The 14,815-nt window shown below is 46.9% G+C and overlaps 4 protein-coding genes across 4 annotated transcripts; 2 read left to right on the forward strand and 2 right to left on the reverse strand.

The window, feature by feature from the left end:
* Positions 1 to 3,160: 3,160 nt before the first annotated feature.
* On the reverse strand, positions 3,161 to 4,802 carry TGAM01_v208523 (hypothetical protein; the record flags this gene model as incomplete). Its single annotated transcript, XM_018806671.1, has 3 exons — positions 3,161 to 3,736; positions 3,790 to 4,122; positions 4,194 to 4,802. The coding sequence occupies 3 exons, from the start codon at positions 4,800 to 4,802 to the stop codon at positions 3,161 to 3,163; spliced, it is 1,518 nt and encodes a 505-aa protein (XP_018660141.1).
* A 1,452-nt stretch (positions 4,803 to 6,254) lies between these two features.
* On the forward strand, positions 6,255 to 9,037 carry TGAM01_v208524 (glycosyl hydrolase family 3 N terminal domain-containing protein; the record flags this gene model as incomplete). Its single annotated transcript, XM_024550354.1, has 3 exons — positions 6,255 to 6,496; positions 6,582 to 6,692; positions 6,772 to 9,037. The coding sequence occupies 3 exons, from the start codon at positions 6,255 to 6,257 to the stop codon at positions 9,035 to 9,037; spliced, it is 2,619 nt and encodes an 872-aa protein (XP_024404909.1).
* Positions 9,038 to 9,569: 532 nt separating this feature from the next.
* On the reverse strand, positions 9,570 to 10,411 carry TGAM01_v208525 (hypothetical protein; the record flags this gene model as incomplete). The annotated part of the gene is made up of 4 exons (XM_018806673.2): positions 9,570 to 10,045; positions 10,097 to 10,244; positions 10,305 to 10,339; positions 10,402 to 10,411. The coding sequence occupies 4 exons, from the start codon at positions 10,409 to 10,411 to the stop codon at positions 9,570 to 9,572; spliced, it is 669 nt and encodes a 222-aa protein (XP_018660143.2).
* Positions 10,412 to 13,014: 2,603 nt separating this feature from the next.
* TGAM01_v208526 (hypothetical protein) lies at positions 13,015 to 14,538 on the forward strand (the record flags this gene model as incomplete). Its single annotated transcript, XM_018806674.1, has 1 exon — positions 13,015 to 14,538. One exon carries the CDS (start codon positions 13,015 to 13,017, stop codon positions 14,536 to 14,538), a length of 1,524 nt encoding a protein of 507 aa, XP_018660144.1.
* Between the last annotated feature and the right edge of the window lie 277 nt (positions 14,539 to 14,815).

A 14,815-nucleotide genomic window follows, 5' to 3' on the forward strand; every position in this document is an offset into this window, starting at 1 on the left:
GGTGGACGTATGCAGTCTGTGTTACATCTTAGATTTTTGTCAAGATATTTTCCGATGGGCTGAGCAGCTTCTCAGCTTTGATCGCGGGATTATGTCGGGATTTCAGCGTTCTTGGCACGTCGGGCCATACTTTGCAGAGCGAATGACGTCTCACAGTCCTCAAAGAAGTACTACTAGACCAAAGCTGTTAGCCATTGTCTTGAGTCCCACAACCACAAGGTTTATCGAGGCTAGTAGATATGGAGTATGGAGTAGTAGATATCAAGTATCCTTTTCCTCTCTTCCTCTCTCTCTTGAATAGGCAAGTGTCACGATAAAGGTTTTCCTCTTTTTAAGATTACGCGAGATACTTTTAAGATTATTTTTCAAGCTGCCTCCACCCAACAGACGGAGAGCTGACCGGCCAATCACTTCGAAATGATTGTGTGATAGTGACTAGTGCACTCTGATCTACAAGTAGTAGTTGGCTTTTGTTCTATTTTTAACTCCATCAACAAATTGCCGCTGGCATCAAATGCACTTCAGTTGAACACACAAATCAGACAATGTAATCCATCAACGATGTGCCTCGTGATAGCAGTGCGTAGTCGTGCAAGAATGAATAGCTTCCAGTTCCGGGGTAGCGAATTCTTGTCGCTCCACTATTAATTCGCCGGCCGGATGGAGAAAAACGGTTTTGCGGCGTCCAAGTTTGAAGTCCATCAATCAGTAACCACAACCCCAGCGAGATCGTCATGCTGTTCCTGCGCGGCCATCCCTTGCCATCGGCTGCTACTTTTAGGAGCAAGCTCCACGCAATGAAGATACCTAGGTTGGCCCGATTGAGGATCCCAGGCCTGTTTCTGGGTCCATTATCCTCGTTAGCGATCCACTGTCCTAACTATTAGCGAGGTGCACGCATATGTATGCATCAGAATAGCCTTCTTTCATGAGGACGATTGACCGCTTCTATCAATTTTATCTTTTTGGCTGATTTAATGTCAATTATTGGCTAATCTTTTCCGCGCTGCGTCTATGATGTTGCTATTTTCTGGTATAAAACTTCAGGCTGCCCTTGTTTGGTTTATGAGAAGATTTTTGAGACCAAGTATATATGAATTAAAAGGTTTCTTGAAAAGCTATGAAGATTACTGGCAAGTTACAGAGCCTCGTTGTGGTTACTTCAGACATTGCCACTGATACCAAATCCGAGTAGTTCCAGGGGGCAAAAATCTGCTCAGTTTTCTAGTATCCTTCCAAATCATTGAGCTTCTCCATAAGTCTTTCGCTGCATACGAAATTTTCCCTCGGTAGGACAAATCTCAAACAAAGACAATACATCATGGAACCACCGCCTTTTATACCAATATTGTGAATTGGTCGTTTATTGAAAAACGCTGGTTACGCATAGCCATCCCGAACTATTCAGCCACTGGTAAATTCAGCTTTCAATCCAAGTGACATCTCGGTCTTCAACACTATCTGAAAGGGTTTAAATAAACGCTCTGCCAACCTAGAGACTCATTGACTGCATGTTCTCGACTAGTATTTCTATTTCACATTAGGCGACAGGCGCGCATAACTTTTCTTACCTATTCATAATTCTCATTCAGTTCGATATTGCCAATGGCTTTTGTAGCTCTGCTGGTCTGTTACAAAAGATGAAAGCACACATTATACATGAATCTAGACTTGAATTACAAATCGGCTGCTGACGACTTGTGGGTAATTTTTGGGCTGTGTCAAGCCCCTGATGGCAGCTGTCATGTAACTGTAAGATCTAGCAACTGCTCCATGTCTCGGAGATTAGGTGACCATGGACTTTTGTAGTCCTCCTGTACATATACATCTCAGAAAAGGGGTCGGTCAATGTAACATCAAAATGTGAGATCTGCTGATGTATAAGAGTGCGTTTGTTAAACCTGTCGACGCCTGGTAAGCTCTGGGTAAGAGAGACACAGAAAGAGTACTTTACAAGAACATTTTGGCTATATTTCTCTTAAATTGTATTCTCTCAATATGAATATCTTTCGTACGTACGAGCATCATCTAACTGTATCACAGCTGACATACAACATACCCGTGAATACGAGAACATATGTTCAAATGTTTGTCAGTGTTATAGAAAGTTGGTATACTATAAACATATTCAATTTTTAATGGGTATCTTCTCGGGATTAAATTGAAAAATAATTTATGGAGTGGGACACAGTACTCCTTCGTCACAAGGTAACACCCTCGGTAGTTCGGCGTATGATACCGAAGTTGGAGCGCAATTCTGCTTATCTGAGACATTGGTTCAACATGGTATTGCCATTCTTTGTGGATTTAAACATGGCTCTGATTACGCTAGATGGCTGCAGAACAATTTGTACTTACCATGATACCATGACTATAACTATAGTCTGTCGCCCGTATCCAGTCAGTTTTTTTTTTTTTTTTTTGGCATTGAGGATCATGGTAGAGATGCCACAACAGTTACAACAAGATAGCCACATAGCCTACGAGGTTTAACATGTGGTCACTCAGCTCTAGCTATAATGAGATAAATATTGCTTTTTCTTCTTCATTATGACTGTGAGTAAAGAAAAGCTAACCTACATAGTCTAGGTAGATAGATCACACATATACATGAAGTTTGCTTCTTTGTCGTGGGTTTAGAAAATTTAGACATTTTAAATACAATAACCAACGTGAAAGAAAAATAAGGTACAATTTTGATGTGGACTTTCATGTCTTTCGGGTATCATATTATACCGAAAGCTGCAAGGGGCATTGGACATAGAAGAGAAGAAGGAGTAAAACAAGGCCTTGTACACAGCCAACACTTAGTGCTAATTTAGAACGCCATCATGCGGTCGTCGTTGGCGTTAACATGATGATGTAACATAGGTGACGAAGCTTCTATATGAACCATAATTGTAGTCACACGAGCCAGAGCCAAGAAAAGAAAAAATCGTTCTGAATTCATTCTTCAATACCCCATGTTTGTACTCAACTAGGGACGTCTAGGCACTAATAAATGTCGAATAACATCTACGAGACACTGTTATCTTCTCTTTTTTCCCTCCTAGCACGATGATTAAATCTTTCAATCAATTAGTCTAAGCATCAAACTCTTATTATGTAGTTGTATATGTTTATATACTATGTACAGGGTCAACTACGTTGCTATCTGCAACTATTGGTTCTTGGTAGTATCCCAAATAACGTTGCCAGAGCCGTCCTTGACCTGGATCCAAGGGGCCTGGTTAAGGACAACAAGGGATTTTCCAGAGCCTGAAGTGTTGGTGCTCCACTGCTGGACGCCGTTGAAGAAAGATGCAAAGTTACCGTCGGAGCCAAACTTCAGCTGGCATCCGGAAGGGCTACCGCAGTTTCCACCATTAGGCAAAGTGTGGCCCGAAGCCCAAACAGGGCTACCTTGCTGAAGAACCACCAAGTTGTTGTCGCCCTGGTATTGAGCAATGACGTTGTGAAGCGTAGCGAATGGGCCGGAGTCAGAAACAACAGTCAGCTGTCCGGGCTGGAAAGTGACTGAGTTTGGCAGCGGCAAGCTCGAGCACAAGAAGTTGGTCGCGTTACCAGGAGTGGCAACGAAGCCAGACTGGAGGTTCTGAGATCCAGAAATTCCAGCAGGGTAGTAGATGAGGTTTGCGTTGGAGTTGAACACGCTTTGAATAGCTTGGCTGCATTGAGAGGCATCAGCAAAGCTAGATTTGGGAGATGTCACGCCCGACACAGTGTTTCCGGTGACCTAAAGGCATGTCAGTGGTGGTTGTAAACAGGTATTGCACGTAGATCACATACCGTGATACCATTGGACCATCCGTTGACGGCAATGGGAAAGCTGACATGTCCGCTGATGGTGTTGCCAGTGATGGTGACTGGTCCAGACAGTGCTGAGGGGTCGTTGAAAGACCAAACATTGGCGCCAACGCCAATACCGATGTTGAACAGTTTATCGCCTTCGATGTTGTTGTTGGTAACAGTAACACCAGCGTAGCTACCATTGTATTCATCATCGACAAGGTTGATAGCACCAAATCCTAGGTACTGTGAAGATGACTTGATAGTGTTGCCGGTGACGGTGCTGCCGGGAGAGCCAAAGAGGACAATGCCACCATCTGTGCTACCAGTAATCTAGCGCCGATAGGTTAGATACTAACATTCTCTCAATTGTGTCAGGAGGTTCTAGTATCATAGCCACTTACAGTGTTTCCCTGTACTAAAGAGGCAGTGCAGTCCAGAGAGATGCCATCAGCCCACAGGCCGTCACCACTAGCGGGATCAGTACCAGATTGACCGCAAGGGCCAATGTCATTGTTGGTAAGGGTAACATTTCTGCAAGGGTTGTTATCCTGTCCAGAGCCAATAACATGGAGACAACTCCAGCTGCGAGGGTTTCGCGATGCTACGTTCGAGATGACCTGGCCGCCTGAAGTGACACCACCAATGATGATGTTGGCATCGCCGCCTGAGAGGAAGCCAGCGTTTTGTCGGTTACCCTCCAACTGGATATTCTTGAGGCGAATGTTGTTGAGATCTCTGGCAGAAATCAGCGTGCTGGCACCACTGCCGACGGCGACCTGGATGGTGGCTCTGGAGCTGTCGGTAGGGTAGCCCTGCGTAGAGAGTTCCTGGCCATCGGCGGTGAACTTGACGATATCGGTGATCTGGATCAACGCATTGGGGCAGAGCTGAACAACGGCATTCTGTCCTCCAGATTGGAAGGCGTTGTTGATTGTGTTTTGGTCTCCCGAGGAGATACAAGCTGCGGATGCCAGAACAGGCAATGCAGCCGCAGCGAAAACGTTCTTCATCTTGACTTGCTAGTGCAATCTGATTACCCCTGTATAAGAAGGCAGCGGTTTATAGGCAGCGAATAAAGAAGCGGGAGGGCCTGTCGAAGCAACGAAGATCTCGAGGAACAGGACCATTCTTAGCGCTTCTCTACACTTTTTATCTATCCAGATCGGCTCTCCTATTCTTTCAGCAACGGCCTATATCACCATGTTCCGTACTATCCGCTTACTCGCTTTAATTCCGAGAAACGGCAAGTTTACGTGTTTCAGGAACTATACCACATTGAAATGCACGGAGCAAGTATACGAAGGTAAGCACCATCATCCGATGCTAAAATCGATAGTGCCCGGGTCTGATGCTGTCCTAGTTGTCAGAAATAGGGCATATCCTAGCTGTAAGACACAGCTAGGAACTGACTAGGCCCGATCAAGAAGCTCCACGCTTGCCCCTTTACTTTCAAGCTTTCAACTGACAGCCAGAGAAAGATTCTGTGAATGGCGGATTAATGGTGGACTACTCAGGGAATAGTAAACATGATAGCCACCTACCACAAAGGTGTCCGGCGCTCACTCGCTTCGGCAGTAATCTCGGTCGTTCCCTGTAAATTCTATCACAAGAAGACGCATGGTTCCCACCATCACATCGCATTAGACACCTACAAATAGCCAACGTTGCGTAATAACAGCCAAGAGTAAAATCTCAGATGGAGGTTGGTGAGTAGGGAGACGGCCTAGCTTTAAGGTGGACTGCCGGATTGGCGCTGCATGCAGGAATTATTGGACACCGGGGCCGGGACATTTTCAACTTGTCCGCCACTAATATCACGCTGTGCTGGCGTTGCAGCTTTAGGCTAAACAACCACCAGATCTAGCCGGAAAATTAACGTTGGAAGCCTAACTATAGTCCGTAATTCTAGCTGCAACCTTGGCTCTGTTCTAAAGGCACTGCCGTCCAGAGACGTCTCCAACCAACATGGAGGGGTGACAGCTGAGGCTGCGGGGAAAAGCCTTGGCCACGGCAGTCGACGAACGAGCCGCCGGGAATCTAAACTTTAGGAGACGGGAAAATCTGGGGAAGACGATAGATGTCACGATTTAGTCCTTCGATACTCTCTTGGTAGAAGATGGCGTAATGGAGATGTGAGTGAGGTTTCCGCAGAGGGCGAGGATCGGCACATCGAGAAACAGAGAGGTAGGTAGACGTTCGGAAACCGGAGATGGTCACACCCGTCGGGTCATAAGCCTTGCTCGATTAAGAAAGCGGATTTGAGTGATGAAGCCATTTCTGAATGTAGGTCAGAGAGCTGCGGGCGATAGTAAGCAGGGAGCACATGCAGCCGGGAGGCGTATATAACAAGCGGGAATTTGTTTTTACGAAAATGCGGAATACGATTCATCGCTATAAACCAGGCGCACAGATTGATATTCTGAGGCTCCAGGGTGCCTGGTGCATCGCTTTCAAAGTCCGCCATGGCGCGTCTACAGCTGTTACCATGGATGTTCTCCATGGCCCTCTTCCATGTTGCCCAATCTCGAACTTGTTTGCCAGTGTATACGGCGCAGACAACGTACGTGGGATGCTACCATGATCCCAACTCGCCCCGTGATCTCGCGGGCCCGTTCTTGACGGTTGGAAACCTCAACTCACCGCAGTACTGCGCCAACGTGTGCGGTGCGGCTGGTTACCAGTTTGCTGGAGTCGAGTTTGCCATGTGAGTAACATGAAGATTTGAAGCTTGCGCTTCTTGAACATTTGGCCTCTGTACATTCTGAGACTGACTATTCTACTGCTGAAAGCCAATGCTTCTGTGGCCATAGCATTGAGAGCACAGCCGAAAAGGCTGATGATAGCCAATGCAGCACACCATGCCCTGCGGACTCCAGCAAGACTTGTGGCGGTGGAAATATGTATGTTATTCAACGACTCCATAACCCTGAGGTGACCTTGAAGTGTCAAGGAATATTCCAGTCTAACACAACTTTGCAGGATCAACATCTACTCCGTCACCAACCCCTCGACAAACCCCCCCTTGACGCCTTCATTCCCCGACTGTACCCGTGATCCCCTGTGCAGCAATGATATCTGTGATACCACACTCAGCATGGCTGAGAGAGCCGCCGCTATTGTGAAGCCTATGACTCTTGATGAGAAAGTTGCCAACGTTGGCAGCTCGGCCTCTGGCAGTGCGAGACTCGGCTTGCCCGCATACCAATGGCAGAATGAAGCACTCCACGGAGTTGCTGGCAGTACCGGTGTCCAATTCCAGTCGCCTCTTGGTGCCAACTTTAGCGCTGCAACCAGCTTCCCTATGCCCATTCTCCTTTCTGCTGCCTTTGACGATGCTCTGGTCCAAAACGTCGCTACTGCCATCAGCACAGAAGCGCGTGCTTTTGCAAACTTCGGTTTTGCTGGACTTGACTTTTGGACACCGAATATCAACCCATTCCGAGACCCGCGATGGGGCCGAGGCATGGAGACTCCAGGAGAAGATGCCTTCCGCATTCAAGGCTACGTCTTGGCCCTGATTAGCGGTCTTCAAGGAGGAATTAATCCTGATTTCTTCAGAATCATCGCAACCTGCAAACACTTTGCTGCCTACGATATTGAAAATGGCCGAACAGAAAACAATCTGAACCCCACTCAGCAAGACATGGCAGACTACTATCTGCCAATGTTTGAGACTTGCGTTCGTGACGCAAAGGTCGGATCTGTCATGTGCGCGTATAACGCTGTCGATGGCATCCCGGCCTGCGCAAGCGAATACCTCCTGCAAGATGTTCTGCGAGATGGCTTTGGCTTTACCGAAGACTTCAACTACGTCGTCTCCGACTGTGATGCTGTTGACAACGTCTTTGATCCTCACCACTACGCCAGCAACCTGACTGAAGCTGCTGCCTTGAGTCTGAATGCCGGCACTGATCTCGACTGTGGTACCTCTTATAACGTTTTGAACGTCTCTGTAGAGACCGCTTTGACGTCAGAAGCTGCCCTCAACCAATCATTGGTCCGTTTGTACTCGGCGCTTATCAAGGTCGGATATTTCGATCAGCCATCCGAATACAAGTCGCTGAGCTGGGCAAATGTCAACACCACTCAGAATCAAGGACTTGCTCACGATGCTGCTACTGGAGGAATGACTTTGTTGAAGAACGACGGAACTCTTCCCCTTTCTCGCACCCTCTCCAACGTCGCTATCATTGGCCCATGGGCCAACGTCACAACCCAGATGCAGGGCAACTACGCCGGCACGGCACCATTCCTGGTAAACCCCTTGGATGTTTTCCAACAGAAATGGGGTAATGTCAAGTATGCTCAGGGAACTGCCATTAATTCTGGAGACTCCAGCGGCTTCAGCGCTGCTCTCTCAGCCGCAAGCTCCTCTGATGTTATTGTATACCTTGGTGGAATTGATATCACTGTAGAGAACGAGGGCTTTGACCGTGGCTCAATCGCCTGGCCTGGAAACCAACTCGATCTGATCTCTCAGTTGGCAAACCTAGGCAAGCCTCTGGTGATTGTCCAGTTTGGAGGTGGTCAGGTTGATGACAGCTCCCTGCTGAGCAACCCCAACGTTAGGTCCATCCTGTGGGCCGGGTATCCTGGTCAAGATGGCGGCAATGCCGTCTTTGACGTTCTCACCGGCGCAAACCCGCCAGCTGGAAGACTTCCTATTACCCAGTATCCCGCCAGCTACATCAATAACAACAACATCCAAGATATGAACCTGCGCCCAAGCAATGGCATTCCCGGACGCACGTATGCCTGGTACACTGGGACACCAGTCCTTCCATTCGGCTACGGTCTGCACTACACCAACTTCTCTGTGTCCTTCCAGTCTATCAACACTGCCGGCACCGATGTTGCAACTATCGTCAACAACGCAGGCGCGGTCATAGATACGTCAGTATTTGCAACAGTCGTTGTGAGCGTACACAACACTGGCGGCAAAGCAAACCTTGCATCCGACTATGTTGGCCTCTTGTTCCTCTCATCTACAAACGCAGGCCCATCACCCCATCCCAATAAGCAACTGGCTGCATATGGGCGAGCCAAGAGCGTTGGTGTCGGAGCGACACAGCAATTGACCCTGAAGGTAAACCTCGGATCACTGGCACGTGCAGACACCAATGGTGATAGATGGATTTACCCCGGCGACTACAAACTGACTCTAGATGTCAATGGACCGCAGACGTTCAACTTTACTCTGAGTGGCGACGCTACAAAGATCAGCACTTTGCCAAGGCAGCCTTAAGAGTATAAAGATAGGATGAACTGTATATAGTGACAATTGAGATTGCTAGTGGGATATTAAATGATCTTGGTGCCTTGTATACCTCTGTCGCAGTTGTAGCTATTTTTGGTGATTTCAGCCAGTGCTCTTATTAATCGTAAGATACGTAGTCCAAGTCCGTTATAAACCTGTGGTGACGATTACAATAGTCAACAGCGAGAGTAAACAGCAGCTATAGGGCATAGAGTCATGACTTCGGCAAGTCTTGAACTAATTGACATACCAGAGACTCGATTAGCCCGGCCAATAGGCTAGGCAAAATACAGAAACTTGTAGAGTAATGACAACAATAAATTAATTAACTAAAATAACAGATACATTGACTAAAACAACCTTTGCATTCGCACGAAGGTATGGGAAAACCATGTAGGAAAAAACCATACCAAGGTAGGCAGCCACATCCACTTAAGATCAAAACGCACCCTTAACTTTGTCAACCCTACTCGCTTCCATGAACAATATCAATCCTTCCCCTCAAATTCAGCTTCTCAGCTTAGATAAGACCACCCTCTCCCGGCTGGACAACTCCGTTGGTGGTGGCAGCGGCATGAGCCCTAGCAACCATGCCATAAACAGGGAAATACTTGTCGAGATAAGGAAACACTTCCGCCGCACCAGGAACATTACGCCAGTCCCTCATCAGGTCGCAAACGATGGAAAAAAGACTGACGACCTGCACACCTGCATGTCGCATCCTATCGTTGGAGATGTCACGGACGAATGTAGAAGAGCTACCCGATGCTTCGGCATTGGCCCAAACAGAGTATCCCTCAGAACGAAGAGACAAGGCCAGATGGGCTGTACAAACATCAGTCACAATGCCAGCCATGATGATCTGAGTCCTGTTTGTAGCTTTGACGGCATTGCGGAAGTCTTCGTTGTCCCAGGCATCAACTTCACCCTGACGCTTGATAAAGGTTGCGTTTGGATACATGTCCGTAATTTCTTTCGGCAATGGGCCATTGGGTCCTGTGATATCTTTTAGTCCTGAATGTTGGTATGTAAAGAAGATTATCCTACCTTGTTCTGCAGAAGTCGTCAAGATAACTGGCAAATCAAACAATTTTCCAATGGCGGCGTGTCCAATGATGCTCTCCTTGTACGTGACTGGATCAAAGTCTCTAACAGCATTGTAAAGACCGACTTGTAAATCAACGACAAGGAGGACCTTTGAATGTGTTAGTTTGAAGGATCACCATAAACAGAGATTTTGAGAGATTGAACATACAGCCTTGTCTTTGTCAAGTCTCTCGTAAGGAACCACTATTTTTACAAAACAATAGATGTCAGTACTAAACAGAATTTGAAGTTCAAGTACGACTTACAGTTTCCCATGGCGGTTGTAGAAATCGATGCGATTGCTACCGTGATGATAGAGAAGAGCTTCATTGATGAGTCGAGATGGCGATTAGCAAGCTGGGTTTAAAGGTAACTGAGTAAATGAATTGGATTGTTAAGGTTGGTTGTGAGTGCAGAAACGATATCTTTTGCTTGAATTCTTCATGGTATATATACTACAACCCCCTTGACATTGAACTTGGTTCTCTATAAGCCAAACAAAGAAGACAGCTCTCGAAGTCTCTCGTCAGAAATTTCTTCATCATTACGGAGCAATTTGTCAAACCACTAGTTACCATTGCCTAGAACAAAAAATCTTTGATTTGCATATATCCTTGAGTTCTTTGCCGCAGTAAGCAAATCCATCGAGGCTATCCAAGTGGCGTTACTAATGAAAGCTACGACGTATTACCAGGGTCAGCTCACTGGGCGTATAGAGTTGACAGGGGGGTCCAACCTTTGTAATTTTACAGTCAGCTCTGCCACTACGGCTGGCCCAGCGCCCTATAAGGCCATGCTGCACTCTGTAAGAAATTTTCCACACGTTCCACCAAGAATGAAACGCTCCCCACACTTATGCTATGTTGACAAGTAGCTGACAGTGAAGAACCACTGGCTTGATGGATGATGCGAGCCGTTGATAGGCTGTAGATGATTCGCATATGCGCTTCATTATAAAGAACAATGTCATAATCATCTCCACTTGCAGTTCAGTTACTTCAGGCCACAACGTAGTGGCATATGCTGCTCACGGACTTGCCGCTTGAGAGGCCTATGCGAAGAGAATTTTTTTTTTTTGTTCAACGCTCCTTTATCTCACTGTTTGTATTGTCAATGGAATATCGCATCGCGCATAGCGAATAAATTGTGAATAGACTGGAGAGGCTTTCGATCTCAATTGCACATTTGGAGTCATTTTGCCTCGCATTGAGCCTGCCATCAAAACTAATATCACATAATTGATCCCACATAATTTTGCAAACTAGAGGTATTGTACGCCTTTTGATCATTCTCAGAATTATTTTTAGCATGATTTGTTCAAGAGATGAAGAACCGCTACTGAGGCTTAACGTACGGCCTGGCCGACAAGGGAAATCCAGCAAAGATGACCATGGCATTCCCAAGTGGGATTTTTAGGAAACTTCGATGCCATGATATGTCGACAATTCAACTTGCTATTGTGCATGTCTCTTTTTTTACTGTTTGTTTGTCGCAGTAAAAGATTTCTTATTGCGCCTGCGCCAGAGTCACGCCTTCTGCTAAAAGGAAGAACACGCCTCCACATATATAGTGAGTTTCAACTTGCAAGCTTGTATCGCATGTTGAGTTATGTGCCCTTACTGTAGTTTAGAGCTTGCAAGAGGCGTAGCGTCATAAACCCCATCAATCGGAGAGCTAGAAAACGCAGCAAGATAAATCTTGGAAGAAGTGATCTCAGCATGCCTAGCTTAACCTACCTACGCTGAATTGGAAATGCGCACTTACTTAAAACAGAGAGCTATCGCTGTATTTATTAAGCTTACACATTATAGGCGGATTAGGCGGTTGCTTAATCTTTCGTCAAGGCGGCTGTGGCTTTTACTTCGCATTAGTGGCGGCTCGGCATTGATTAGCCACATGTAGTAACTATAAGTAGACAGGTAGGGCGAGTGTGCCAACGCACATGTAGGAATCAGAATTATGACGATTACTGATAGTATTAAGTATGTAACTTCAACTGGCCGGCCTTCTTGTCATGGCACTATTAGCAGATACTACCAGTATGATGCCGGGATCCAAGTCCACCCAGATCAGAATTAAACAAGTAATAGAACTACCCTTTTGCCCTCTGGAGGCTAGTTTCGAGTGCACAAGGCAGTAGGAATGAGGAATGAGCATTGATGCGCAAGGCTGTGGGAATGAGGAAGAAGGAATAGGCATCAATACACATACAAGTTCGTACAATGAAGACGCCATCGGGCTGGCTAGGCTGCATCAGGACTCTCAGGGATGGTAACCGAGAGTGTTGGTGATGAACAATGTGATAGAATTCAGCCCGGTTGCTGTTCCACTTGGTGCATCTGCAGACATTTCATCAAGCCCCTCCCTACGATACAGCTGGTTATCAGTATTCATTTGCGTATACTACTCGCAACCGAGGCTCCAATAGGTCCACATATGTGGGCAGCAAGGATGACCAAGAATTTGTAAATGGCGAGCCAACAACCAAAAGTCTCTCCAGCCATTGGTCCGCATTTTGCCGAATAAAGGAACGGTTCCACGCAGCCCATATGCGAGGTTACATCCATTCATATGCGTTCGGCGTATAAGTGGCAATCGCGGGCAATGCGGATTGGCAGTGCTTCGAGTTGCACGCATGTGCCTCACAATGGAGGATTCGCAAAGGCAGAACCAACAGATAGAAAGCAAGCTAATGTAGGTCTTGTGCCTCCTATTATGAGGTTCCACAGAATGGGCCCCAATGAGTCTCGCAAGAGTTGCTGGAGACGCGACGTGACGCGCTGTATAAATATACGAGCCGAGTCTCTGTAGAAGTACCGCAACACGCAGACTTTAATATCCATCAGTCAATTGTAAAAGTTTCGGCTTCTGTGCTCGTCATGCGCCGTTTCCAATTGCTTTTAGGAGCTCTTGGGCTCTCAAACGTTGTCGACGCTGCGTCTACGTTGCTCTCAGGCGGCACAATCGTTGCATGGGACGACAACGAGAACTATTTACGCATAATCCAGAATGGTTCTGTTTTAATCACGAGCGATCGTATCGCCGCTGTGAATACAGATGCGTTGCCATCCAAGCTGCCGACTGGAACAACGGTCGTAGACATATCGAATCAGATCCTAACTCCTGGATTCATCGACACCCATCGCCATGGGTGGCAAACAGTCTTCAAAACAATTGGATCAAATACATCGCTCACCGAATACTTTAGTCGCTACGGAGAGTACTTTTCAGCAGACAAGTTCACGGCGGACGATGTGTATATTAGCCAGCTGGCCGGCATCTACGAAGCCGTGAATGGCGGAGTGACAACAATGCTCGATCACGCCTCTCACACATGGTCAGCGAGTACATCGTACGCCGGACTCAATGCATCGGTCGATAGCGGAGCCAGAGTTTTCTGGGCTTTTACCTTTCACAACATCACGTCGCTCAACTACACCGCCGAGGATCAGTTCCCACTCTTTCGGGAGATGGCCGAGAACAAAAAGGCGCTGCTGGGAAGTTCCGCTGCTGAACTCGGCATTGCATATGACTACTGGGGATCAAATCCAGATGTCAACGAAGCCCAGACCGTCGCAGATCTTGCCAAGGAGTTCAACGTCTCGGTTGTGACGACGCACTCTCTTTCTGGGCCGTGGGCTTTCAGCAATCTTCCATCCCAAGTTCAAAGGTTTGACCTTTTGGACGGGTCTATCCCAGTCGTCTTTTCGCACTCGAGTTTCATAACGGCGGATGATTTACAGCTCCTTCGTTCCACCAACCAGTATATCTCTATCACGGCCGAGTCAGAGATGCAGTACGGCCATGGCCATCCCCACTCATACTATGCGCAGGACCAAGCAGCGCTGGGAATCGATACGCATTTTACCTATTCCTCGGATATCTTGACACAAGCCCGCATGTGGCTTCAGTCTGCTCGGCATTACTTCTACAACCAAGTCTTGGAGAACTGGAATGTGCCGACATACAACCCTATGAGCGTCAACCAGGCGTTTTTGCTGGCCACACGATCCGGAGGACTGGCTCTCCGACGCCCAGATCTTGGTGTCATCAAAGTCGGCGCCAAAGCCGATTTAGTAGTCTGGGATGCAGAGAATTCGCCTTCAATGCTGGGATGGGAGGATCCTGTTGCAGCAATTATTTTGCACGCCAACATTGGAGACATCTTGCACGTACTGATTGATGGCAAATTTGTCAAAAAGGATAAAAAGCTGGTAAACAGCGACTATCCTGCTATTCGAAAGAACTTTTTGCAGGCAGCAAAAAGGATTCAAAAGATCTGGAAAGAAATTCCATATCCCACATACGAGGGAACATTTGCAAGTGGCTATTCCTATGGCACGCCACAAGCCGCCGATGTGCAAAGAGGGTCAGGCACAGGATACGGTACTCAGTTCTTATAAAGCGCTAAGGCACGAGGGGAACATTGAAGGCGTTATCAATCGCTCGTACATCCGGCGAAATCATAATATCAGAACTAATATAAATACAATACTGAGGTCTTGAATAGATGACAGTAATCACTACATGTATTTGAACTGGTCTGTGGAAGTGAGGTGATACGGATAAACACATTAGCGGTCTACTGCTATTCTCGTATCAAGAAACAATTTGCGATAGGTCAAGCAGCCATCAACTAAGCTATCATTTCAGATGGCCGTCACTAAGCAGACCAACAAC

This window comes from Trichoderma gamsii, assembly GCF_001481775.2.
Source record: "Trichoderma gamsii strain T6085 chromosome Unknown Scaffold_36.2, whole genome shotgun sequence".
NCBI lineage: Eukaryota > Fungi > Ascomycota > Sordariomycetes > Hypocreales > Hypocreaceae > Trichoderma > Trichoderma gamsii.